This window comes from Tyto alba, unplaced genomic scaffold, assembly GCF_018691265.1.
Source record: "Tyto alba isolate M040663 unplaced genomic scaffold, T.alba_DEE_v4.0 Super-Scaffold_34, whole genome shotgun sequence".
Lineage (NCBI taxonomy): Eukaryota > Metazoa > Chordata > Aves > Strigiformes > Tytonidae > Tyto > Tyto alba.
In genome coordinates this window covers 5,787,726-5,812,670 of record NW_024881309.1, presented here as the reverse complement: position 1 = coordinate 5,812,670, position 24,945 = coordinate 5,787,726, and the positions used below count along the sequence as shown (strand labels likewise).

General features: G+C 65.2%; 1 protein-coding gene across 2 annotated transcripts; it reads right to left on the bottom strand.

The window, feature by feature from the left end:
• Positions 1-46: 46 nt before the first annotated feature.
• ADGRA2 (adhesion G protein-coupled receptor A2) lies at positions 47-24,578 on the bottom strand. 2 transcript variants are annotated; one of them, XM_042801457.1, is made up of 20 exons: positions 24,297-24,578; positions 16,121-16,192; positions 11,857-11,928; positions 11,673-11,744; positions 11,314-11,385; positions 11,046-11,209; positions 10,755-10,968; positions 9,860-10,024; positions 9,163-9,364; positions 8,916-9,065; positions 8,620-8,781; positions 7,451-7,660; positions 7,173-7,374; positions 5,975-6,183; positions 5,721-5,848; positions 4,105-4,228; positions 3,816-3,961; positions 3,571-3,660; positions 1,494-3,280; positions 47-892 (listed from the first exon to the last, which is right to left on the bottom strand). In XM_042801457.1, exons 1-19 carry the CDS (start codon positions 24,518-24,520, stop codon positions 2,080-2,082), a joined length of 3,879 nt encoding a protein of 1,292 aa, XP_042657391.1. In that variant the 5' UTR covers positions 24,521-24,578; the 3' UTR covers positions 47-892; positions 1,494-2,079. The 2 variants fall into 2 exon arrangements, with proteins under 2 accessions (XP_042657391.1, XP_042657392.1); XM_042801458.1 differs by lacking the exon at positions 24,297-24,578 and adding an exon at positions 23,648-23,840 and having other exon boundaries at positions 47-3,280.
• Positions 24,579-24,945: the final 367 nt, after the last annotated feature.

Sequence of the window (24,945 nt, the reverse complement as noted above, 5' to 3'; positions counted from 1 at the left end):
CGCTGTATTGGAATTCAAAGTCCGCGAGAAATAACAGTAGATCTTGGCAGGTTGGCAAATCTTTAATATATTAAACGAAACATATCTGCTAGAAACATTCTATTTATATAAAAATGCAAAAAGACCCCTTTAAAGACATTTCTTTGGCATACTTTCCCCTCCCTCCCCCTTGTATATTGCAAGAAGCTCTCTGTTGATATGTCATTTGCTTGTAATGTAAACAGACAAAAAAAAAAAAAAAGTGTAGTTAATAATACAAAGCTTTTGATATAATACTGTCACAGTGCAGCAAGCATATATAACAACTCAGCATCAGCAAGACCGTGGAGGCTGCGGCATCGACAGTAAGGATTGAAATTGCATTAAATACCAGGCACAGCGAAACGTGGCTTGAGCCGCTGGTCGGGCAGAGCAGGCGCGGGGCCTCACTACGCCCAGGGGTGCCCCAGCCCTGCGGGGTGAGGGGTCCCCCAGGCTTTCTGAAGGTGAGATCGATCCACCACGAAGTGCTTTTTCCTCCACTGCCTGGTGGCTCCCCGTCCCCGCCAGCCCCTGCCTGGTCCTCGCAACCCCTCGGGAGGTAGCTGATTAATGAAACTCATTTGCACGCGGGAGGAAAGGCAGGTGGGGGGAGGCTGGAAAGGCTCCAGGCTCCCATCCCGCCTCCTCTGCATCACTCTCGCGGCTGGGGCCGGGCTCACGGCTGGACGGGGGGTGAAATGCAGCCGCGGGCCAGCGTGGGGAGAGCTGAACTGTCCCAGCGTAGGGCTGGGGTGCTCCTCGCCCAGCTGCGGGGTCACCAACCGCCTCTTGGGCTCGGAAACCTTCCAGGCCTGGCAGCGGCCGGCCCCTGGAGCCTGCTGCTGCCGCCTGCAGCGTGGCTCTGTTCATGCTAGAAAAAAAAGGGGACACACACACACACTTGTTTTTTACATGGGGGAAAAATAAGTGCTTATCCAAGGTCCAGCCCTTTGAATGCATGACATGAGCTGTCCAAGGAAGGGCCCTAATTGTTTGGCATCATTCTGCCCCTGCGCCCCGGCACTTCCCTCTCGTCTTACCCGAGGGTGAGGCCAGTAGCCGGGGCCGGGGCGGGGGGGGGGGGCGGTTCTCTGCCTTCCTAAGAGCAAACCCAAGTATTTTTGGAGCTTGGAGCCCTGGGCTGGAGACAAGGACCTGCTCTGGGGCTCTGCCCACAGCTTGGCTCTTTGGTGCTTTGGTGGAGAGGGTCAGTCTCAGCTCCGGCAGCGGCACGGCTCTGCCAGCCCACCCCATTGCATAGCTTATACCTCCGAGGGCTCGGGAGCCTTTTCTGGGTGTGATTTTAGTGTCTGGCATTAAGATAGTGCAGACAATCGCCTCGCCTTCGAGCTGAGGCTCCTCTTACCTTGTGCTTGCTTTGCAATATGGCTTTTACGTTGGCAGCCGTGTAACCCACAGGGCTAACCACTGGCGTCTAACACACGCGGATAAAAACTTTTGCATGTAAGAACATTTCAGACGGAGAAGCTGTTCCCTGGCTCGCTCGGCAGCAGCTTGCTCAGGCTGGGGATCGCACAGGCGCTGGCGTGACGGTGCCTGTACGTAAAGGGCACTTGGTGTGGTCCCCACAGCGGGACTATTGCAGTCGCGGCACGAGCGGGCTATTGCCCCAGCGCCCGGGGGGAGAACACTGGTCGGTAACGAGGCACTCGCATCACTTACTGATCTGTCTATACATATTTACATTCAATAATATAGCTTTGAAAAATAGACATTTGTTTCCTCTGTAAATTATAAAATAGCATTTAGGATCAGTCTGAAGTGACATGCAGGAGTGATTAAAGTATGGTTGCAATTCAGGCTGCTGAATAGCAAGGATTGCCTTTCACCTCGCGACCCCGGCGCCGCCGCGGGAAGCGTTCAGCCTCCTCGGGGGGACGGGTGGGTCCGGCATCGCCCCCCGCCCAGGGTGAGCCGGATCCCCCCCCCGGCCGTGCCGCCCATCCCCACTAGTGCACGTGGCCGTTCCCGCAGCGTCGCCTCCCCGAGCGGCTCCCGGAGGGAAAACGCTGCGGCCGTCCGGTCCTTCCCCACCTTTTAGACGGTGGTTTCGCTCTTCCAGAGGCCGGTCTTCATCCCGGCCACGCTGTCGGCGCTGGCCAGGTTGATGTCGTACTTGCTGCCCTTGAGGCCGCCGTTGTGGCTGGCCACGTTGAGCGGGTAGGACCGGCGCTTCGCCTCCTTCTCGGCGGCGCCGGCTTGCCGCAGGTTGTCCCTGCTGGCGCTCCTCCGGCGAGCCTCCCCAAAATCGGGCACCCGCCGGCCGCCGTCGCTGCCTTCCGAGTGGCTGGGGGCCGTCTCCCCGTCCTGGGGGGCCCGCGGCCCCGCGCGGCCGCCGCTGCCGGGGCTGTTCCTGCCGCTGTGGTAGCTCTCGGAATGGCTGTTGTGGAGGCTCCCGCTCTCGCTGGAGGGGTGCTCCGAGGAGGGGCCCCGCAGCATTTTCAAGCGGTGGTGCTTCCCGTCCCGGCACTGCTTAGTTCTGCCGCGGTGGTTCCTGCGGCCGTGGAGGTTGCTGGTGTGTCTGCTGGCACTGCCGGTCTTGCCGTCGGTGGGCTCCGGCTCCGGGCGAGCGTCCGCCTGGCTCTGGGCTACCTGCAGGTTGGTGAGCTTGCAGCGGCCCCCGGCCGAGCCGGCGCTGCTGGGCGAGGAGGAGGAGGAGGCGGCGGAGTGAGCCGCCTCCGGGTCGCAGCCGATGAAGACCTGCGAGCCGTCCTCCGGCACCAGCCCGGGGTGGACGTACGCCTGCATGGGCAGCGCGTTCCTGTAGGAAGGGCAGCAGGAGAACCAGGAGTTGAGGACATCCCGGCGCCGGACGCAGTGGTGGATGAAGATGAAGAGGCCCAGCACCACGGCGGTGACGCCGTAGAGGCAGCTGAAGACGACGTTCAGGTACCAGCGCTGGGACACGGCCATGGCGCCGAAGGTCCACAGGGCAACGTACAAGGCGTGGGTGGTCACCAGCGCCCAGAACTGCGCCTGCAGGGAGTGGACACCGTCCGCCTCGGGGCAGGGGGGCCCCGAGTTCAGCGTCACCGAGATGGACCCCGAGTCCGTCAGCAGGTCCCCGGCACCCCCCAGCCGCGGCGGCGGCTCCAGAGGCTCGGGGACATCTTTCTGGTGCGACGGCCGGCACTGGAGGCTGAGCCCGGCGCAGAGGAAGTAAATCCAGGTGACGAGCAAGATGAAAGCCACGGGGACGTAAAAAGCCCCCAGGCTGGGCCGCCACACCAGCCAGCAGCTGTACGGGAGGAAAGGGGCTTCCATGAGCAACCCGGGTGCCAGCACAGCCGGAGCCACGTGTGCTGTGCTGCTCAGCCCCCCTGTCCCCGTGGCACGGGCTCTGCGGAGGCGTGCTGGCTGCCCAGCTGCTGTTTTCCCAATAGATGGGTAGTTCTTGGGGGAAAAAAAAAAAAAACAAAACCTCGCCGGCCTTTCCCAAGCTTGCCTGGATTCCCAGTGCTGCCAGTTCCCCTGCCCCAGCGGTGAGATGCCGCTTGTTTGGGGAGGAAATCACGGATGGACACTTACTAGGGGTTGTTGTCGTGGTAGTTGTGGATGTTGACGGCTGCCGTGATCCCGCAGATGATGAGGGGGATCCCGCCGGCGATCAGGTAGAACCTGCACGGGGTTGGGGACGGTGTCACCGCACGCCTGGAGCGAGCCCTGGGGAGAGCTCGGCGCGGCTTGTAGGGCAGAGCGAGCCCTGCCCCGGCCTCCACGTGGGGTGGGGGGAGCTCCCGCGGGGCCGGGGCGAGGGGAAGGGCTGTTCCTACCGGAGCATGGGGCTGGGGGCCGGCTGGGACGCGTCCCCCTCCGGCTGCCGCGGCGCTTTCCAGGTCACCTCCTTGTAGAGCACTCTGGCTTTCACCGCCATCCACAGCAGGGTGGAGAGGGAGGAGTAGTGCAAGATGATGCCGACCTGCGGGAGCGAGGCGATGGTTGGGAAGGGGGGGGGGTGCTGCAGACACGGCTCCATCCCCGCCGGTTGCCGTCCCGCCGGGGGAACCCTCGCCGTGCCGGGCCCTGAAAATCACAGGCAGCCCCTCGCCCCCCCATACCCACCGCTTGGCAGACGATCAGGTAGCCGGTGAGGGTGATGCCTCCCGCGAAGACGGCGGCCGTCATGGCGATGTGGAAGCAGAGGTTAAGCAGCATGTGCCAGCCCTTCCGCGGGATGAGGATGGTGCTGGAAGAGGCACAACGGGCGCCCGTCAGCCCCTGCCCGGCACAAACCCTGCGAGGCGGAGCAGGAGCTGGGCTGGAGGTGGGGGGTGCCCTCCCCGTGCCCCCAGCACTGGGCTGTTCTGGCTTTGGCTGGGCAGCGCCCCGTTTCATCGCCCGAGGTGGGCTGGTGGCGCTGCCCGGCGTTGCTGTTTGGGTCCCTTAGAGCAACAGGCCTGGCCTCCCATTTATCTAAATAATGACTCGTTCAGTGTTAGATAAAATAATTAGTACCGGGTTCTTCCAAGAGGGTGGTAGTTAGATGTGGGCTGACAGTGTTGCTTGGCTTTAACTGGTTTCATTTATCACAAAATGAACGGCTTGGCCTTATACGTATCTCATTAAGTACTGGTAAGCATGTGATGTCATAATTATTGCTGGGTTCTTCCAAATAGGTGAGAGTTGGATGTGGACTGATGGTGTTGCTTGACTTCTTGTTAGTGTTTGTTTCACTCACTGACAGTAAGGGGAATGGTCTGGCCTTATGTGCATCTCATTAAGTGCTTGTTAAGTGTTAAATATAATACTTATTATTGGGTTATTTCTGAGAAATAGATAATAGATGTGGGCTAATAATGTTGCTCGACTTTGTTAGTCTTTGTTTCACTCATAGTAAGAGGAATGGTTTGGCCTTATGTGCATCTCATTAAGTACTTGTTAAGTGTTAGATAAAACTATTTCTGTTCTTTCTGCTATAAAGAAGGCAGCTTGTTGGCAGGTAAGTGGCCTGCTGAGGTGGTCTCGCACTGGCTCATGCAGCGACTGTTGCCCTGAGCCCCTCTGCATCCTGGCAGGGGGTGGAGGGTGGGCTTGGTGTTCACAGTGGGGCAGTGAAGGGCCCCGCACCCTGAGCCCCAGCTGCTCACCATTTCTGACCCAACGAGGTCCCAGGGGGGTCTTCACACCCAACCTCCAAGCCCCAACTCACCACCTCCATGCCTCACGCTGCAGCACAAGACTCAGCCAACCAGCCCGAGGTCCCCATTGCCAAAAAGGCAGGACAGACCCAGCCATCGCCCCGAGACGGGCTCCTGTGGCAGTGCCACTTGCCAGGCAACACAGTCCTGGAGGGCCACCTGCTGAAGCCCATGTCCTAAAGGGCCGTGTCCTAAAGGGACACCTCCTGAAGGGCCGTGTCCTAAAGGGACACCTCCTGAAGGGCCGTGTCCTAGAGGGACACCTCCTGAAGGGCCGTGTCCTAAAGGGACACCTCCTGAAGGGCCGTGTCCTAGAGGGACACCTCCTGAAGGGCCGTGTCCTAGAGGGACACCTCCTGAAGGGCCGTGTCCTAGATGGCCAAATCTTGAAGGGCCACCTCCTCGATGGCCATCATCTCCTGGCTGGCTGTCCTTGCACACCTCCTCCCGGCTGTTGGCACCCGGGGAGCTCCTCCAGCTGCCCACAGAGACATCCACCCAAGCACAGCCCCTCCGACCATCGCCGAGGCGCCCACTCACCCGTGGTTGACGATGTAGGTGATGATGGTGGTGAAGAGGCAGAGCAGCAGCACGGCCGTGCAGGTGTACATGGCCGGGTGCAGCACCTCCACAGCGCCTCGCGCCTCGCTGGGGAAACCGCTCAGCTCCTGCCCAGCACAGCACAGCCCGTCAGACCCCGTGCCACCCATCCCCATCCCCACCACCCCCAGGCTCCGCAACTCCCCCCCCCCTCCCCGGCAAGGCTCCCAACCCCCTTGCCCAACCCCACCTACCATGAGCACTGCCACGTTGCTGAGGTGCCGGCAGTGCAGGGAGGTGACGTTGGGCTCCCGGGCGGCGAGCTGGCAGCCCTCGGCGCTCCAGCCCCCCATGCCCCCCAGCACCTCGAAGTTCCAGTACGCAGCCACCGGGTCTGCCCCCTCCCCGGGGTGCCGCAGTGACACGGTCACCGGCTCCGACAAGTTCCCCACCCCGCAGCCGTCTGCGGCAACAGAGAAACCTGGTCAGCACAACAGGAGACACCCCCCAAAGGGGGCTGGCCATGGGCGACCCCCCCCCCCCCTGCCCCACGTCCCATAGGCATGCTGAAACCCCCCCATGGAGACCCCCAGGGAGCTGCAGGAGCACCAGCTGTAAGGAATGGAAGGAATTGATGCCTCCAGCATCCTCCAACACAGAAAGGCTCAGGGCAGAGCTGGGGCCTTTGCGATCCGGCTAAGGAAGCTGCCCAGGGCAGCCCCGGGGGGCGGGGGGGGACTGGGGGGTGCACATCCCCACTCCCTCCCGGTTATATTGCCAGATTCCTTAGATAAGCCCCAAGGAGGGGAAACATGGACTGAGTGAAACCATAAGTTTGGGTTAAAAGACGGATAAGAGATAAATAACCAGCACCAGATGGACCTAAGCAAAAACTGAAGAAAAAATAAAGGTGAGGGGGGCGAGCACGACTCAATTGACAAGGGGGTTGGTGCACCCCACTCCCCCACGGTGCACGTGCAGAATCCATGCTCTAGCTTTTCCTCGCCTCACATGGAAATGTGTTTGTGGAATACCTGCCTCTCTCGGGCTGATAAGGTGAACTTAAAAGGCGACAAAAAACTTTGCTGGGCGTGCACCCACCGCCCAAGATTCCTGGACCTGAGGCAACACTGGAACCTGGGGTGGTGATCCGAACTCTCTTCCTCTCCTTTCTTCTACTTTTCTTTCCTTTCTGTTATTTCTTATAGCTTTATCAATAAGAGACCACATTGCTTACTCTCCTTTTCCAAGTTTAGGTCCTTTCTACCACATGTAAAACATTTTAACTGGTCGGTTGGTGTCATTTCACCTTAATTTAACCCGAGGGGATCACGGAACCTTTATGACTCCCTGGGCTCCCAGTCCACACCCCAGGGTGCCCCATGGAGCTCCATCCCCCACGAAAAGCCTCCCGTAGGGCCCCCCAAGCCCCCGCCAGCAGGCAGCCCTTACAGGTCCCGGCGTAGATGACCGGCGTGGCCACGCTGCGGCGTTTGCCGTCGTCGGCCAGGCGCGAGGAGTTGCCCGTGCTGCAGAAGAGCTTGCCGTTGCGGAAGACCAGCAGCTGGAGCTTGCAGTCGGCCAGCGGCGCGGCCGGGACGGGGCTGGCGAAGAGGCTGGGCGGCAGCTGGATGGAGGCCAGGGCGATGCTGTTCTGCGGGAGCACGGTCACCGGTGAGCGGGGCCCGAGCCGCCCCCCTGGCACCCCCCACCCCCCGGCTTACCCGTACCTTGATGTGGAAGCTGGTCAGGGAGACGTTGGGGCGTCCCGTGGTGCAGCGCAGCCTCAGCTGCTGGTCGGGCACGGGCTCGGCCCCCCGCTCAGCTGGGGGGGCACGCCCGGCCGGCCCCCCGTCCCGCCGCTGGAAAGCCACGCAGCTCAGCCCCACGTAGCTCTCAGGCTTCACCACGTACGCCTCGAAGGCGATGTTGCGTGAGTTCTGCCAGGCACAGCGCCGCGGGGTGGCCGTCAGCCCTGGCATGGGCAGAGACCCCCCCAGCAGGGGCAGAGAGCCCCCCCACCATGGGCAGAGAGCCCCCCAGCACGGGCAGAGAGCCCCCCAGTACGGGCAGAGAGCCCCCCAGCATGGGAAGAGAGCCCTCCAGCACAGGCAGAGACCCCCCCAGCACAGGCAGAGACCCCCCTAGCACAGACAGAGACCCCCCCAGCAGGGGCAGAGAGCCCCCCAGCATGGGCAGAGAGCCCCTATCTCAAGCAGAGACGCAGAGACTCCTAGCACAGGCAGAGACCCCACTGGCATGGACAAAGACACCCCCCCCCAGCATGGGCAGAGACCCCCAGCACAGGCAGAGACCCCCCCTGGCATGACCAGAGGGCCCCAGAGCACAGGCAGAGACTCCTCAGCATGGGCAAAAAGCCCCTGTCTCAAACAAAGACCCCCCAGCATAGGCAGAGACCTCCTGGCATGGCCAGAGAGCCCCCAGCACAGGCAGAGACTCCACTGGCAGGGACAAAGACCCCCCCGGCATGGGAAGAGATCCCCCCCAGCATGACCAGAGGGCCCCAGCACAGGTAGAGACACCCCAGCATGAGCAGAGAGCCCCCCCAGCATGGGCAGAGAGCTCCCAGCACAGGTGGAGACACCCCAGCATGGGCAAAGAGCCCCTATCTCAAACAGAGACCCCCCCAGCACGGGCAGAGACCCCCCCAGAAGGGGCAGAGACCCCCAGCATGGGCAGAGAGCCCCCCTAGCATGGGCAGAGACCCCCAGCGTGGGCAGAGACCCCCAGCATGGGCAGAGAGCCCCCCTAGCATGGGCAGAGACCCCCAGCGTGGGCATAGACCCCCAGCACAGGCAGAGACCTCACACCAGCAGCCCAACCACCTCCTCCTGAAGCCCCCCCATCTCCACGCAGCCCCCCCCGGCCCCCCACTCACCACCGCCATGTGCTGGGAGTTGCTGCTGAGCGTGTGGGCGGCGATCTTCTCCAGGGAGCGGACGATGCTGGTGCAAGCCTTCTCCTCCTTCTGCGACATCCACAGGATGTGGTCGTCCACCAGCATGATGTTGCTGGCCATCTCCACGATCACGTCCGTCAGCTGCGAGGACAGCAAGCGGCTCCGCAAAGAGCTACCGCCGTCCCCAGCGGCAAACACCCCAACTCGTGCTTTTCCACCCCAAAACCACCCGGTAGGGCTGGGGCAAGCAGGGGACAGGGAGCAGCGCTCGTTACCTGCTTGATCTGGTCCACGTAGCCGATAAACTTCTCTATCATCTGCGCCACGTAGAGGACATCGACCATGTCCGAGAAGTTGGCTGCCTCGGCCGTGTAGACGCGGAGCTGGTGAGCCAGGGTCAGGGCGTTGGAGGCGTTGATGGGCATCTGCAGAGCGGCACGGCCACGGTGGGGTGACGGTCACCGGCTGCGCCAGCCCCCCGGCACCACCGAGCCCCCCCCCCCCCCCGGCTCCCCGGCTCACCAGCACGAAGGTGTAGAGGACGCGGGTGATGTCGTTGGTGTAGAGGCAGTGGGAGTAGTCGCCCTCCTCCCAGCGCCCGGTGCGGTCGCAGCGTCGCCACGCCTGCTTCTCGGCCGCCGCGCCGCTGCCCGCCGGCCCCGCGGCGAAGGGGTGCTGCAGGCAGGGCTGGAAGGCGGTGATGCCTGCCAGGGTGCGGGGCCACCTGCGGGCACAGACACACCGTCACCACGCCGCGGCCCCCCCCCCCCCCCCCAAACCCCCCAGCAAGCCCCTACCACCCCTGGGCTCCGGGGTGGGGGGCTGAGGGTGATGCTCCCCAAAAAGCTGCTCCCAGTCCTGCATCCCGCTCAGCACAGCGCAAGGGAAAGAAGCGGTGGGTGGCGGGGAATGGGGGGGGGGGGGGGGGGGGGCACTGCTAATTTAAGCCACATTGACTCCGCACCGGTAATTTATATTCCGTAACAGCCCCGCCGGGGTTACGGCGGGCGCCCGGAGCCTTTCGTCTCGTGCCAGAGAAATTCCAACACCTCTGCTGCTGGAGCCGGGCTGCGCCGCCGGCACGGGAAGCCCTTCAAAGGCGTTTGCGCTCCCCGCAGCCGCTAATCGCTACCAGACACCCGGTCACCTGCGGCGAGCCCCCCCCCAGCCCCGGCGTGCAACGCGTGCAGCCCCCCCCCCCCCCCCAGCCAGTGCCCACCTGAAGTCCCCGCGGTTGTTGGTGACCCGCTCGGCAGGGCAGTAGGACGCGGAGGTCTCCAGCACCACGATCTCCACCTTCTTGCTGACGTTGCCCTGGGAGGTGGAGACGGCGCACTCCCACTCGCCGTTGGCGGAGACGTGGATGTTGGAGAGGATGAGCTCGCTGCGGGCAGTGGGGACGGGCTGGCACGGCGGGTGGGCCCCACAGAGAACCCACAGCAGCGGCGCCCCACGCTTGGGGACACCCACAGGAGGTGCCCACGCTTGGCATCCCACCCATGGCACTCGGTACCCACAAGCCCTGCGGCCATGAGTGTCCATCCCCATCTTGTCTCCATCACCATCCCCATCCCATCTTCATCCCTGTCCCCATCCCCAGGTCATCTCCATCTCCATCCCCATCCCCAGGTCATCTCCATCCCCATCCCCAGGTCATCTCCATCCCCATCGCATCTCCATCACTGTCCCCATCTCCATCTCATCTTCATCGCCATCCCCAGGTCATCTCCATCATTATCACCGTCCCCATCTCATCTTCATCACCGTCCCCATCACATCTCCACTGCTGTCCCATTTCTATCTCATCTTCATCCCCATCTCATCTCTGTCCTCATCCCATATCCACCATTGTCCCCATCTTATCTCCATCCATCCCCGTCTCATCTTCATCCCCATCCTCATCTCCATCACTGTACCCATCTGCATTTCATTTTCATCCCCATCCCATCCCTGTCCCCGCCCCATCTCCACCCCTGTCCCCATCACATCTCTATTTCCATCTCCATCACTGTCCCCATCCCATCCCCATCATTGTCTCCATCTCCATCCCCATCCTCATCCCCATCGCTGTCCCCATCTCCACCTGCATCCCCACCCCTGTGCCCATCCCCGACCTGGTGATGAAGGTGCAGTCATGGATGAGGCTCTCCTCCACGATGACGCCCGTCCGCTCGTCCTCCTCCACCGGCTCGTGGTTGTGGTACCATCGGATCTGGGTGCTGTTGTCCAAGTAGGTGGCGGTGCACTGGAAGGGCAGCCGGTCGCCCTGGAAAACCACCTGGCGCAGCGACGGGATGAGGTGGTGGGTGTGCAGCTCCGGGGCGCCCGCTGCGGGGGGACACAGCCGGCCGGGTGAGCCCGCGCCCCCGCCCGCCGCCGCCGCCCCCGCCCCGGCCCCGGCTCACCGCAGCGGAGCTGGCCGTCCCGCGCGCTGCGCAGGGGGAGGCCGTGGAGGTGCCGGGGGTAGACGCACGCCGTCCGCTCCGAAATCTGCGCCGAGCGGTTGCGAGCCCAGGGCAGCACCCAGCGCAGGTTGCAGTCGCACGTCAGGTACTCGGTAGCAAAGTCCCTGCAAGGGGACGGTGTCACGGGGCACCCGGGGCACGCCACCAGCCCTGAGACCCTCTGGCAGGGACCCCCCCGGGGTGCCGAAATCCCGGGGCACGAACTCACACGACTTTCAGGGAAGGGAGTTCATCAAAGACGCCGGGCGGGAGGCTGGAGAAAATGTTCCCGGACATGTTCCTGCGGGACAGGAGAGAAAGGCAGCGTGGAGGGGGCCGGAGACGTGCCGGGGGAGGGAACACCCCCCGGGCCCCTCGCTGTGCCCGCGCACCCCACCATGGCACTGACAGGGGTGGGCACGGGGCAGCTGCAGCCCCACGAGCCCCCGCGCCGGCTGGAGGGATCCGGCCTCGGGCTGCAGCACGGGGACAGCCCCAGGGCGCAGAACTGCCGGTGACATCCCGGGGGGCACGGGACAACCCCGGGGGGCTCCTGGCCGGCCAGGGGGTCCCCAGGGAGCTACTTACAGCCTGAGGAGGTTGGGGAGCCCCTGGAAGACGCTGGCGCTCAGGCAGCCGATGCGGTTGTTGGAGAGGTCCCTGCGAGGGAAGCGGAGGGGCCGTCAGGGCTGGGGACACCCCGCTGTCCCTGTCCCCACCGGAGCCGACCCCGGGGGTCTCCCGGGGCGGGGGGGGCTGCACGGGCACTTACAGACGCTTCAGCTCGGGTAGGCCGAGGAAGGCGCCCGGCTGGACTGTGCTGATCAGGTTGTTCTTCAGGTCCCTGTGGGGAGACAGGCGCAGACTTCAGGGTGTGCAGCGCAGAGCCCCGTCCACGGGAGACACGGTGCGGGGGGGCCGAGGGCACGAGCGTGCCCCAAATCCCCCCCCCCCCCCCCCCCCAGCCCCCATCTCCCTCACGCGGGTTCCCCGGCAGCTCCGGGTGCTGCAAACCCCCCTGCGAGAGCCTCATTAGCAGCTTTCCGTCCCATTTCCCTCTGGTTAGCTCTCCAAAGGGCTCAGGGAAGGCGCGAGGCTCCTCGCCGCTCACGGAGGGGGGTTTGGAGGGGGGGCTCCCAGCCCCTCTGCACACCCCGGGTGCGCACCGCGGAGCCTCGCCCGCCGGCGGTGCCCGCCCTCCCCTCCTGCACACTGTTTCTGGAGCAGCTGTATCGCAGCGGGTTACCTCCTGCACGCGGGATGGGAGCACGATGGAATTGCCAGCCCGGCCCCTAAAGTGCTTCGCGGCCCTCAGGAAGCTCATCTGGGTTATTGGCCTGACTGGGGGCACGTATCGAATCGGGGGGGGGGGCTCACCGGGGATCGGCGCTGGCCAGGGGAGGAGATGGGATCCGTGTGGCCGTGCCGCGTTTATTTCTAGCAGTCTGCGCGGTGCCCAGCGCCGGGTCACCCCGCTGCTCCGTGCGCAGCCCCGGGGACACGCCGTGAGCCGCAGCCCCCCCCCCGTCCAAGGCCGTGAGCCGGCACCCGGGGCGGGGGCAGCCGTGCAAACCCCCCCCGGCAGAGCTGGGGTGCGAGACATGGGGGGGCCGTGTGGGGAGAGGAAACCCCGGCAATGGTGCCCGCACCCCGTGAGCACACTGACGGGGTGTGCGGAGGGGTGTGGGTGTGGGTGTGCAGGCGGGTGTGCAGGAGGGGTGTGGGTGTGCAGGTGGGTGTGGGTGTGCAGGCAGGTGTGCAGGTGGGTGAGCAGGAGGGGGGTGGGTGTGCAGGAGGGTGTGAAGGTGGGTGTTCAGGCAGGTGTGAAGGTGGGTGTGCAGGAGAGGTGTGGGTGTGCAGGCGGGTGTGCAGGCGGGGTGTGCAGGCGGGGTGTGCAGGCGGGGTGTGGGTGTGCAGGAGGGTGTGCAGGCGGGTGTGAAGGTGGGTGTGCAGGAGAGGTGTGGGTGTGCAGGCGGGTGTGCAGGCGGGTGTGCAGGCGGGGTGTGCAGGCGGGGTGTGGGTGTGCAGGAGGGTGTGCAGGCGGGTGTGAAGGTGGGTGTGCAGGAGAGGTGTGGGTGTGCAGGAGGGTGTGCAGGCGGGTGTGCAGACAGGTGATACCGGTGCTGAAGGAACAGCTCCGCTCACCTGCTCCGCCACCACCGCCACCAACACCCGCTGCACCAACACCCTTCCTGCGTACACCCGCCCATACACACCGAGGGAGAGGCCACCCACGCCAGCCCCGCTCCCCGCCAGAGCTCCCCAGGGACCCCCGGACGCCCACCCAGCACCCCACACCAGCACAGCCCACTGCGGTGGGGGCCACGGCATCCAAAACGCACCCGCTACCAAAACTCAGCACCCCTGACTCCAGCCAGCATGCTGCAGAGGGGCTGGGGGCTGCAGGGGACCACCGGCTGGGGGTGGGACCCCCTGGGGACCATGCTGGGCCCCCGGGGGCTTGCGGCCAGCTCAGCAGGAGCCTTCCTCGCTCCGCCACTTCCTCCCCACTGGCCGGGGGCCCGCGGCTGCTGCTGCTGATTTACGAGAAGGCTCTCCCCTCCCTCTCCCTCTCCCTCTCCCCTCTCCTCTCCCCTCCCTCTCCCTCTCCCCTCTCCTCTCCCCTCCCTCTCCCTCTCCCCTCTCCGCGGTTGTTTGCCTTCACGTTTCCGCCGGTGCCGATCCCCCTCCTCCCCCTGCCCCGGCGGGGTGACATGCTGCAGGCCTGTGGGGCCACATGTGCACGGGGGACCCCCCCCCCCCCCCGTCACCACACGCAGGTGGGGACCCTGCCAAGCAGCCGCCTCCCGCCCCCGGGGCAGCGAGCCCCCCGTGCACGCAGCAAACCCGGGCACGATGGGCCTGATCCAGCCCGGAGCGGCCGCGAGCAGCCCAGCACCCTGGCGCTGAGCCCGCCGCCGCACACGCATCTCCCTGCGCACAGCAGCGTGGCGCGGACAGACAGGCGGCCAGACCCTGTCACTGCCGTCACCTGGCTGAGCCCCCTCGCAGCCCCGAGCCCCCCCGGGCCGGGGGAAGCGCTGGCCCCGGCGCAGGGCAGGACGTTCCCAAGCGGGTCTGCGCTAATGAGCGCGGCCGCCCCAGCCGCATACCGGCCCCGCTCAGACTCATTAATCTCATTACGCCGCTCCAAATCACCAGCGATGCCAAGCTGCAAGGCTGGAGGGGCCTTGGGGCACCCCGCACATCGCTGAGACCCTGGGAAGGGGGGTTCCCCCCCATCACGGTGGCACAGCGGAGCACCCATGGTGGGCAGCCAGGGTGGGCAGGGGTCTCGTGAGCCCCGGGGTGAGAAGCGAGGGGTCCTGGAGCCCCCGCCGCGTCCCCGCCGCGCCAGCACGGTCCCTCCACGGGGCACGTCTGCGCCACGGCCCCAAACCGACCCGATGAAAACAATTACGGCTCCTGTCGAGAGCAATCAGGCGCGGCGCGGCGCGATGCTGGCCGGCCCGGGATGGGGGAGCGCTGCCCACGGCCCACCCCCCTCCCCCAAAACATGCTGGTGCTCCCCCCCTGACCCACACAAGGTTTTGGCACAGCAGAGTTGAGCAGGAGGTGACGTGGGGTGGCCGCTCTCCCAGAGCACAGAGACTTTTAGGGGGTGTCCGGTCACCCTGGGGGGCTGCAGAACCATGGTCCCCTCGGGGTGCTGCCCCCCCCAGCTCCACCACAGCCCTTCCCGGCGAGTGCAGCGCCCGCACGCCCATTAATCCCTCCCGTTAATGAGCGCTCGGTGCCAGGAGCAGGAGGAGGTGACCCCACACCTGGAGCTGCGCTGAGGGGGGGACTCGGCCACATGGGACCGCAGGGACGCGGGGTCCCCGAGGTGACAGCTTCCTGCTCACCCTGAAAACAGTCCCGGGGTTGGGGGGGCAGATTTCCACGGCTTTCCCACCCCAAACCAGCCCCAACGCCGTGCACCGGGCACTGCACGCCCTGCCACGTCTGCTCCCCACCCCAGCGCCGGGCACCCCAACCGCAGCACCATGCCCCCCGGCGCTGTGCACCCCGGGGTGCCCACACCCCACCCGGCACCGTGCGCCCCTGGGGCTGGCACCCACCGGGGGCTGTGCGCCCCACAGCAATGCCACGAGTGGGCACCGTGCGCCCCGGGCCCCGTGGTGCAGGTGTATGACCTGTAATTCCAACAAGACCCATGTTAATAAACGCTTCTTTTTCCAGGCTAATGAAATGCAGGCAGTGTGGGTCCCGCTGCCCCTGGGGAGCCCCTGCGAGCCCCTCGTAACCCTCCCCAGACCCCAGACCCGCAGTGCTGGCCCTGGTGGGTCCCCAAACCCCGGGTGGACTGCCTTCACCTCCCCGCTGCCCCCGGAGCAATGCCCTGCGGGAAAATGCTGGGCCAGGCGCTGCAGGGTGGGGAAGGGGACCCCACAACCACGGGGCCGGGAAGGGGACCCCACAACCACGGGGCAGGGAAGGGGACCCCACAACCACAGCCCTGGCCCCCGGCACCGCATGGCACAGAGGATGCCCAGGGCAGAGCCGGGCTGCCGGGCCACTGTCACACCGGGGGAGCGTCCTGTGGTGAGAGCCCACCCGGCCCCACTCGGCGCAGGAATGTGCGAGACCCTCGCGGGGCCACGGCGGGGAACAAAACACCCTCAGTGCACTGGTCCCCGCTCCTGCATACCTACAGATCAAACCCATATGGGGGCCATAAATCTCCCCTTATTACGGCTCCCTCCATAGAGATGCCTTTCATGGAGAGATAAGAAAGTTGACTTTGTTCGGGGGGACAATGTCGCTTTTCATACCGGCCCCCACGGAGCGCAGTTCCCCCCCCAGTGCCTCCCGCCCCGGCGCAGCTCCCGGGGTCCCTGGGACGCCCGTGGGTGCCAGTGGCAAACCCTGCACACCGGTGCCGGCCCCAGGAGCAGGACCCGCACGGTGCTGCCGGCACCCGCCGCGCTCGCACCCCATGGAAGCCCTGCCTGCACCCCGCTGCTGCCCGCCCCCCCTGCCCCGACCCCCCCAGCCGCCCGCCGGGCACTCACAGCTTCTCCAGAGTCTGCAGCCCGAAGAAGGAGCCGTTCTCCAGCACCGTGATCTTGTTGTTACTCAGCAGCCTGTGGGAAGAGCAGAGGGAGAGGGGCAGCCCCGTTACTCGTCCTGCCGGGCAGCCCCCACCGTGCCCCGGTGACCCGTGGGGCTGGAGAGGGGAGCGGGGGCACCCAGACCCTCCACAGGGACCCCAGCTGTGCCGCCGGGATGGCGGCGGCGGTGGTGAAGGCTCTGGGACAGGTTTGCACGGCCGGGTGGTGACGTGGGATGCAACGGCCGTGCCGGGATGCCGTGCCGCGGTCCACATGCCTGGCAGCACCGGGCTGGAGGCGCCCGGGGCCGTGCCAGCTCTTGGGGCATCGCTCCTGTACCTGGGCCTGGGTGCGAGGAGCTGCACGTGCGGGCGATGAGATCCCCCACCCCAGCACCAAGAGGGCACCCCAAGGACCTGCAGCCAGGGGGGGACCCCACAGCACCCCCAGCTCTTGCCCCCCACCAGCCTGATCCCCTCTGATCACAGCATTACGGCCATCCCAGGAGCCTCGCAGCACTGAGATTTTATCCCAAAATAAACAGCTCTGCCGGCCAGAGAGGCCCTTGCGGGGTGACAGGGGAGGGAGGGAGCGCGCAAGCACCCGACAATTCAGCCAAGAGCTCATTAAAGCGCATCAGTGGCAATTAGCAGAGCCAGACCCCGGCCTGGGGGCGGGAGCCGGCTCTCGGGGACCAGAGGGGCTTCCCTGGAGGAGCTGCGTGGGCACCGGCGACGCTCCCGCCAGCAAACGTGACCCAAAAGCAGAAGCGGGGGCAGCCGCCGGCCGGGGCACCCTGGAGCCCTGGCTGGGGGAAAAAAGGGCTCATTGAGGGCTGGAGCTGGGGCTGTTTACACACGGGGGGGGCTCCGCAGCCGGGCTGAATGGCGGCTGTGTGCTGAGCTCCGGCTCCTCCGAACACCCAGCCTGCGGCAGCCGTCACCAGCCGCGCTTGGCTCTCCCTGGACCCGGTTCGGGGGGTGGCTGCTGACCCCCCCAAAGGGTGGTGGGGAGGGAAGGGTTTGGGGGGGGGGGCATCCCCCCACTCCGTGCTGCATCCTGCGCTAATGAGGAGCTGCCACCGGGCACGGCCGCGGCGGCGGGGAGCGGAAGCGGCCGGCAGCCCCGCCAGCCTGCAAATTGCTTCCACACGCCGGCGGCTGGAGCTAACGCGGCCGGGGCCGTGTCTCGCCCTTTCCTCGCTGCAGGGACCCTGCTTTTGCGGGGTTTGGCTCACCCCAGCACCATGGCAGCGAGCACCAGTGCCGGCCGGCAGCATGCGTAACCCTGGGAGCCTGCACGGAGTGGGGGGCAGCAGGGATGCTCCTGGGGCAGCAGGGCTGCTCCCTGAGCAGCCCCAGTTCCCGGGGCAGCAGGGATGCTCCCGGGACAGCCGGGATGCTCCCGGGACAGCCCCAGCTCCCGGGACAGCAGGGATGCTCCCGGGACAGCAGGGATGCTCCCAGAGCAGCCCCAGTTCCCGGGACAGCCAGGATGCTCCCAGGACAGCCCCAGTTCCCAGGGCAGCAGGGATGCTCCCAGAGCACGGCAGCCCCACCGTGCGCCTCGATTTCCCCGTCACGCCGACGGTGGGGGATGTTGCTCAAGGCCGCGCCGGCCCCAACAGCTCCAGAAGGTTTTAATTCCATCGGCAGCGGATTTCACAACCCAGCAAAGCCTCTGCAGGCTGCGCGCGCACGGGGGGGACCTCAGGGGCTCCCCGCTAAAGCTAGGGCAAGCAGAAACCCCCGGCTCGGGGCTCGAGCTGGGATGCATAACAGACCCTGACAAAACAAGCCCTTGCGGCTGCAAATGCAGAAACCAGACGAGTGCACGAGACTCCGGTCTCAGACCTGGGTTTGCTCCCGTGCCCTGGCCTGGAGTGGCAGGGGGGTCCCCAGCACGGCCGAGGAGACGCGGAGCTGTTGGTCAGGAGGGAACTGGGCACCCTGGGCCGTGCCGGAGCCTCCCAGTGCTGCGCCCAAGCGGGAAGGCAGCCCCCAGGGCTGAGCCCCGGCGCCGAAGACGCTCGCTTTGTTCGCGGACCCCTGGGACCATCCGCGCCTCCACCATTAAACCAGATCTCCCCGCCTTAAAAGGCAGCGCTCCGGCGGGACCGGCCCCCGCTGTGATCCGCAGCCAGGCGGCCGGGAAAGCAGCCGTGGGACGTCCTCCCCGGGGGGGCACTTTGGCCAAGGGCGAAGCCACCCCCGGAGCCACCAGCCCCCCGAGACCGGCTGTCGGGGAGCACGGGAACGGCCAGGACCCTGACACAGCCCAGGGGCACCCCGAGCCGCGGGCATTGCCCACCCCTGCAGTGCCCCGATGCTCAACGCCTGGTCTGCCCTTCCTTAAGGAAAAGAGGTCTCTGGCCAAAACGAGCATTTGGCACACAAAAAACTGCAATAATTTGACTTAAAGTTTTCTTCCCAATAAAACCTTTCCTGGGTAGTGACTCTGGCTCTTCTTTTCCCCATCCTGTAGAAGCCAGCCGGTTTGCACTCCCCCGTTACAACTCACATCCTTAAACACAGTTTTATTTTGTTTTCTTTAGTTTTATGGATATTATGTTCCAAAATGTTTTCTGGGTTTTTTTTTTCCAGGAAGTTCTCATCAGGCTCCACGGGACTTTCCGTTACTGCATGTCCACAGGCAGCAGAGCCATGTGCGGGTCCCTGGTGCTCTCCCCTTACAGAGGATTAACTGAGAAACCCCAAAATATGATGGAATAAGTGTGGCCGCGAGGCCACCCCAACCCAGCCCGCAGGGTCACGGGTGAGCAGCCCCCGAGCCGCACCGGTGCAGCGGGACCCCGCACTGGGACCCCACCCTCGACACGCAGCACCAGCGCCGGACCCGAACCCCTCTCCTGGGTTTTGAACCCCAAGAGCTGCCCCCGCCCTCGCGCCCGGCCGGGAGCAGGGGGGGAAAGGGGAGATGGGGCTGGAAGCAAACCCCGCTGCCCCCCAACCGCCCTGGCTCGCAGGGCCGGGGTTGCGGCAGCTCCCCGAGGTCCGTGTGGGGCTGGGGGTGCAGAGGGGACGTGGTGGGGGCGTCGGCAGGGTTTGGCCCGCCAGGAAAGCAGAGCTGTGCTCCTCCAGAGCCGCTGCTCGGCCGCGCCTTGGCCCCCACCCAGCCCGGCTCTCCTCACCTCGGCAGCGCCGGCAAACGCCCCGGCAAGAGGGACCCTCCCCCAAACCGAGCTGGGGACCCCGCGCACACCCCCCCAGCCCTCAACACCCAACCGGCCCTGGTGCCACCCCCAGCACCCTCCCCTCCAAAAAGGCGCCTTCAGCCCACCCAGCCGCCCCGAGACCCTCCGGCAGCGCGGTGCGTGGGCGGGCGGGCGGCGCCCGTCACCCGCCGGGGACAGCCCCGCCACCGGGACAATAATCGGCTAATTGAGCGACGGCTGGAAAAGTCTCTCCGGACAATGCGGGGATTAAGGACCGAGCGTCGAGTCAAACGGAAGCGATGAGGGGGATGCGTGGCGGGGGGGCCGGCTGGAGGGACAACCCCCCCCCCCCAAGGAGCATCCTCCCATCCTGCGGGGATTCAGCCCTGGGAGGGGTTCAGCATCCTCACTCCAACCCACCCGCACCCGTGGCTCTCGGCTTGGACCCCTTGGGGCTGCAGGCAAAGAGATAGAGAGATCCCTTCTTCTTTTCCTTTTTTTTCTTTTTTTTTTCTTCTTTTTTTTTTTTTTTCATCTCAAAAAGAGGAGCCAAAAGTGAAAAAAACAAGATTGTTTTTTCAAGCGTGCTGGAATCCACTTGGATAAATAACGGCTCCAGAAACTGGGCTGCTGAAACAATAAACTTCCTCTGGACCCAACCAAAAAAGGACGCGGGGAGACGGTGGCTCCCCAGCCCGGGCAGGCAGGGGAAAGGCCCAGGCAGCGGCACGGAGGTTAATAAGGGGGGGCTGCGGTGGGGGCGGGGAGGCCGGCTACGCTTTGCTCTCCAAGTGCATTAATTCAAAGCATATGCTCGCAGCAGATACGGCGCAGGCTGCGCCCCGAGCAGAGCTCACTGCTTTGCAGCGGGATTTTAGGAAGAGCAAAGAGGGGCCCCAGGGCTGCCGAGAGATGCCGAGGGCTCCGGCACTGGGAAGGGCTCTGGAGGCGGCAGCAGCCCGGGGGGGACCCCACGGCCCCCAGCCCAATGGGGCTGGATGGAGACCCCCGGGCCCGGCGGGGGCCGCCCCCTCCCCGCTTTTTTTTGGGCTCTTGGGGGCTCTTCCCCTCCCCGCAACGTGCCCGGGGCGTTGCCTCCAGTCTCGCGTCATGCCGGGCTATTTCGGATGGTGAAAATTATTGTTCCAACCCTCAGCTTTTGTTAGCACAGGAAAAATAAGCCCCGGCAAGAGGGTGAAACCTCCAGAGCCAGCACAGGGCGGCGGGGCCGGGATGTGCCGGTGCACCGGGCAGCACTGCGACCCACAGCCCCCAGAAAAACCAAACCTACCGGACCTGCACCCCAGTAAATAACAAATAAAAAGCTGAAAACGGTTTGAGAAAGAACCCATCTGCAGGGCCCAGTATAAACTGGCCTTGGAGAGGGGAGTTCAAGTAGAACTGGAAATTGGTCATAAGTCAAAGCCCTCTATTCCCTGCAGACAATCTGTAATTTCAGTGCAATCAAGCTGTGCACATAAATGAGGCCTGTGCTGGGATTCCACATCTGGAAGAGGTTTGGGCTCCCGCCTGTGTGACAGCGGGGCTGGCCACGGCCGGCGCGGCTATCTGGGTCTCGTTAGGGATACAGTGCTTTTTCCATTAGGCGATTAGCACGGGGGTCAGCTGGAGGGGGAGGGAATTAAAGCCTTGTTAATACACGTCTGCAGAGCCCTGGCACCTTGCAGCCGTACCGGAGGGACGTCCCCGAGAGGTGCCAAATCCCCCGGCCCCGAACCGTGGGAAGGCCAGTCCCGGGGGGCTGGACCACGATGGGGGAAGCGCTGTGCCCCAGGCTGCATCGGTGCAAGCTCTGCTGAAACGGCCGCAGCCGGGCAAGCTCTGGGGGCTGCGAGTCAGGAAGGGGTGGCAAGCCAATCGCCTAGTGCTGGCACCCCTCCTTCCTCCCTGCGATGAGCTGGGGGCAAGAACTAACCTCTAGGTATAAACCCGGGTGGGTGCTGGAGAGCACACACCTTGTAATGCCTGCTGGGGTCGCGCGGGGATACCGCACCCCTGTGAGCATCGTCCCGCTCGCCGGACCCCACACGTGTCCCCATGCCAGCTCCGTGGGGAGGGCAGCACCAGTTTCTCAGGTGGAACACGGCCGGGACGACTGGGGAGATATTCAGGCAAGAACCAAAGTGCCCCATCTAAGTCCTGCCGCCATCCCGCAGCTCGAGGGGCTCCAGCACCCCTGGGTCTGTTCCCCGCCACCGCGGCTGCCCCACATGGAGTTAATTTCTGCAGCTCCACATCTGCGGGCACTGCCTCGGCTCCGGAGCAGCCACCCCTGCGAGGGGCCGAGGGGAGAGAAAAGGAGCCACGGCCCCACTCACAGACAGTTCCCTGTGAGAAACCGCCACGTCCCCAGGGACACCACGGCCGAGCCCGGCGCTGGCTGCAGGGCAGGTCCCTGGGGCCGTGGGGACCCCCCATCCCTCGGCCCCCGCTCTGCCCATCCGCAGGCTGCGATGCCAGCCAGCGTTTCTCAGGCACGGGGGGCGGGGGGGGTAAATAAGCAGCAGCTGCCGTGGAGGCAGCCTTGGATTCCTCAGCAGAGGCCTAATAATTAAAGATAAATAAAGAAGTAAACCAAGAGTGTGGGAAAAAGTCAAATGAGAACCAGGGTGAGGGACCCGCCGGGTGCCCGCGCACCCCCAGCCGTCACCCGGGTGGGCAGGACAGCAGCAATCCCGCACCGGCAGCCTCCCCCTGCGCGTAGCTCGTTAGCACTAACGAAGGGCTGCTTCCAGGCCAGGCCGGATGAAGAGCGGAACAGGGCCCTGCTTTTAAACGTTACTCTGCACAAAACACACCACGCGTTTCCTGCGACGGGGGCAGCGCCGGTGCTGAGCATCCCCGGGACACGGGCGGGAGCTGAGCACCCCTGGGGACACCCACAGGACCTGAGCACCCCCCCAGGGCACACGTAGGAGCCCGGCTCAAATCCAGCTCACCCACAGAGCTCAAAATTCAGCTGTCCCCAGCGGGGTGTCCCCCAAGGCACGTGCAGCCCTCGCCACGTGCCCAGGCCCCGCTGCCGCCTCCGCTCCCTGCCCGCACCCCAGCAGCTCCAGGAGATGCTCCCGAAGCCAGAGCCTCTGGTTTTGATTGTTCCATCTGGAAAGGGTTTAGAATAAATCATGTTTACTGCGCGAGAGCAGAGCCCAGGGTCACCGCATATTTGTAGGCTTCTGCCTACGCCTATAGGTTTCATGTCACGTTTTAGTGGGATCGTGTAATGCCCTAATGCTTCTGCACGGTCATCCTGGCCCCTCCGAGGGAGCCGGCCCCGGCACGGAGGGCTCCAAACCCCCCTGTCCCCCCCGTCCCAGCCCACCTCGGCCGCTCTGCCCGCACGGGGCTGCACTGGGGCTCAACACTGCAGTTACACTCGCTCACGCTGGAGAAAGCACCAGAGCAGGCAACTAATCAGATCCTTTTCCCAAATACAAACTGACAAAGGACTCAAATGTCCCCACGGGTATTTGCAAGGGGCTGACGTATGAGAAAGGGCCGTAGGAGGAAAGAAATGAAGAGCAAAGCCCGTCTGAGGGAGAGCACGACCAGAGAGCCCAGCCTCACCTGCCCTGCAGCCTCCCAGCATCCTCCCACCCAGGGAAGCCCCCGGACACCCATCGGTGCTGTGGCTCCAGGACGATTTCTGCCTTTATTACGACTGTCACCCTTCAGACCCTGCTTGCGGCACAAGCATGTTTCACGGCCGCACTCCACGTGCGGGACGGTGGCGTCGGCTGGGTCTCCTTCACAGCCACCCCATTTTCAGAAAGCAGCCACCACCACCCCAAAACGAAGCCCCTTCGCAGCGAGCGGCGCGGCACACAGGGAGCCGAGAGCTGCTGAGAAAAAGCAGCAACTCCGGCGTGTGAGCGGCAACACGACCGAGAGCGTTCAAGCACGTGAGAGCCGACGGGTCCAGGAGTGCCGCAGCCCCCGGCCCCGCGCAGCCCCGACCCCCCAGAACCCGCCGAGGAGCAGGAGGTGGAGAGCCGTGGCCGTGGGCACGCTCGCGTGGGCAGGCGGGCACGGCCACCCTCGTGGGACGACACTCCGGGAGACATTCCCCCCAGCAACGGCGCTGCCGGCCCTGCCCTCCAAACCAGATTTTAATTCAAACGTCTCCTCTGGAGTTATAAATAAACCCTGCAATCCGCTGCTGCAGCGAGCAGGCGCGCCAGCTGCCAGCGCCGGCTGAAACCCCGGCCCTCCCCGGCACCGAGGGCGTGAGGAAACTTTTGGGAAGCAAGAGGCAGCTTTAGACCCTTTGTACAAACCCGAACCCCACTTACTGCTCCTGATCGCTTTCCAGCCAATATTTCCAGTGAGAACAGTCACTTTCAAACAAAAACATCCTCCCCCAGCGCTCAGACAGCAAATGTGCGGAGGGAAGCATGGAGAAGGAGCCCGTTTCCTGGATTTCCAGCTCACGTCCACATTTTAAAACCCGTGTTGCCCCCGCGCCGTGGAGAGAGCGGGGCCCTTCCCGGTACTCCACAGGCGCAGCACCCCGCTTTCATGTGATTTAAACAAAGTTACGCAGAACCCAGCAGCGCTTTTGCTGGTGCAGATTCGCTTATTAAGTGGAGAAAAGACGGGAGAACAGTAACTGCTTGCGCTGCCCTCTGCTCCCCGACACCCTGGGACTTTGTCCCCCATCCCCACCAGCACCTGACCACCCGTGGGAGCGCAGCCCCGGGTGGCGTGGGGTGATGTGGGGGGGTCTCTCCCCAGCGTGCGCTGCTCCAGTCTCCCTCTCCCCAGGGCTGCCACCCGCGAGTGGGCTCCCAGCCCTCTCAAGGCACAGCAGATGCCCGGAGCTGTGGTGCGCGGGGCCGGGAGGGCAATGCCGGGGGCGGGGGGGGGGCGATGCCAGGCGGGGGCGATGCCCAGGGCCGTGCTGCCCAGGAGCAGGGGGGATGCCCGGGGCGCGGTACTCACAGCGTGGCGGTGCCGTCGGGCAGCAGGCGCGGCTCGGGCGGCACCGGGAGCCCCCCGCCGCTGCAGACCACCCTCCGGCGGGGCGCGGCGGGGCCGCCGGGCGCCTTGGGCCGCTCGGCCGAGCACTTGCAGCCCAGGCTGTGTGCGGGGCAGCTCCGCGCCCCCACCACCGGCAGCACCACCGGCAGCAGCAGCAGCAGCAGCAGCAGCAGCGCCCGCCGCATGGCCCCGGCCCCGGGCTCCGGGCTCCGGCTCCGCGCCCGCCGCCGCCCCGCTCCCCGGGGCGGCTCCGGCGGCGCCGCCTCCCCCGCTCCGCCGCCGGCCCTGGCGCCTCCCCCGCCCCGCCCCGGCCCGCCCCGGCCCCGCCGAGGGCATCGGTTCGCCTTCCCCCCCCCCAACCCCCGGGCGGGAGAGAGCTGGAATCCCCCGTGGGTTGGAGCTCGGAGTGGTCCCGGAGCCCCCGCGGGCAGGGGCTGGAGCTCTTGGTCCCGCGGGACCCCACGGAGCTCCCGCCCCCGTGGAACCGGAGCATCCTCCCCGAGGGCGAGCTGCTGCAGCCCCGCCCGGGCTCTGCGTGGTCCCTGCAGGCCACGCTGCGATGCTTCGCTGTGGCATCCCGGCTGGGACCAGCGCCAGGCTCTCTGCCCAG

What these genes read in the sequence shown, in the direction of transcription:
- ADGRA2 (XM_042801457.1), bottom strand. Translation starts at nt 24,520, where the DNA reads ATGCGGCGGGCGCTGCTGCTGCTGCTGCTGCTGCTGCTGCCGGTGGTG. An exon ending in CCCGACGGCACCGCCACGCT is followed by an intron (nt 16,193 to 24,296) that starts GTGAGTACCGCG and finishes CTCTTCCCACAG; the next exon opens with GCTGCTGAGTAACAACAAGA. An exon ending in AACAACCGCGGGGACTTCAG is followed by an intron (nt 9,365 to 9,859) that starts GTGGGCACTGGC and finishes CTGTGCCCGCAG; the next exon opens with GTGGCCCCGCACCCTGGCAG.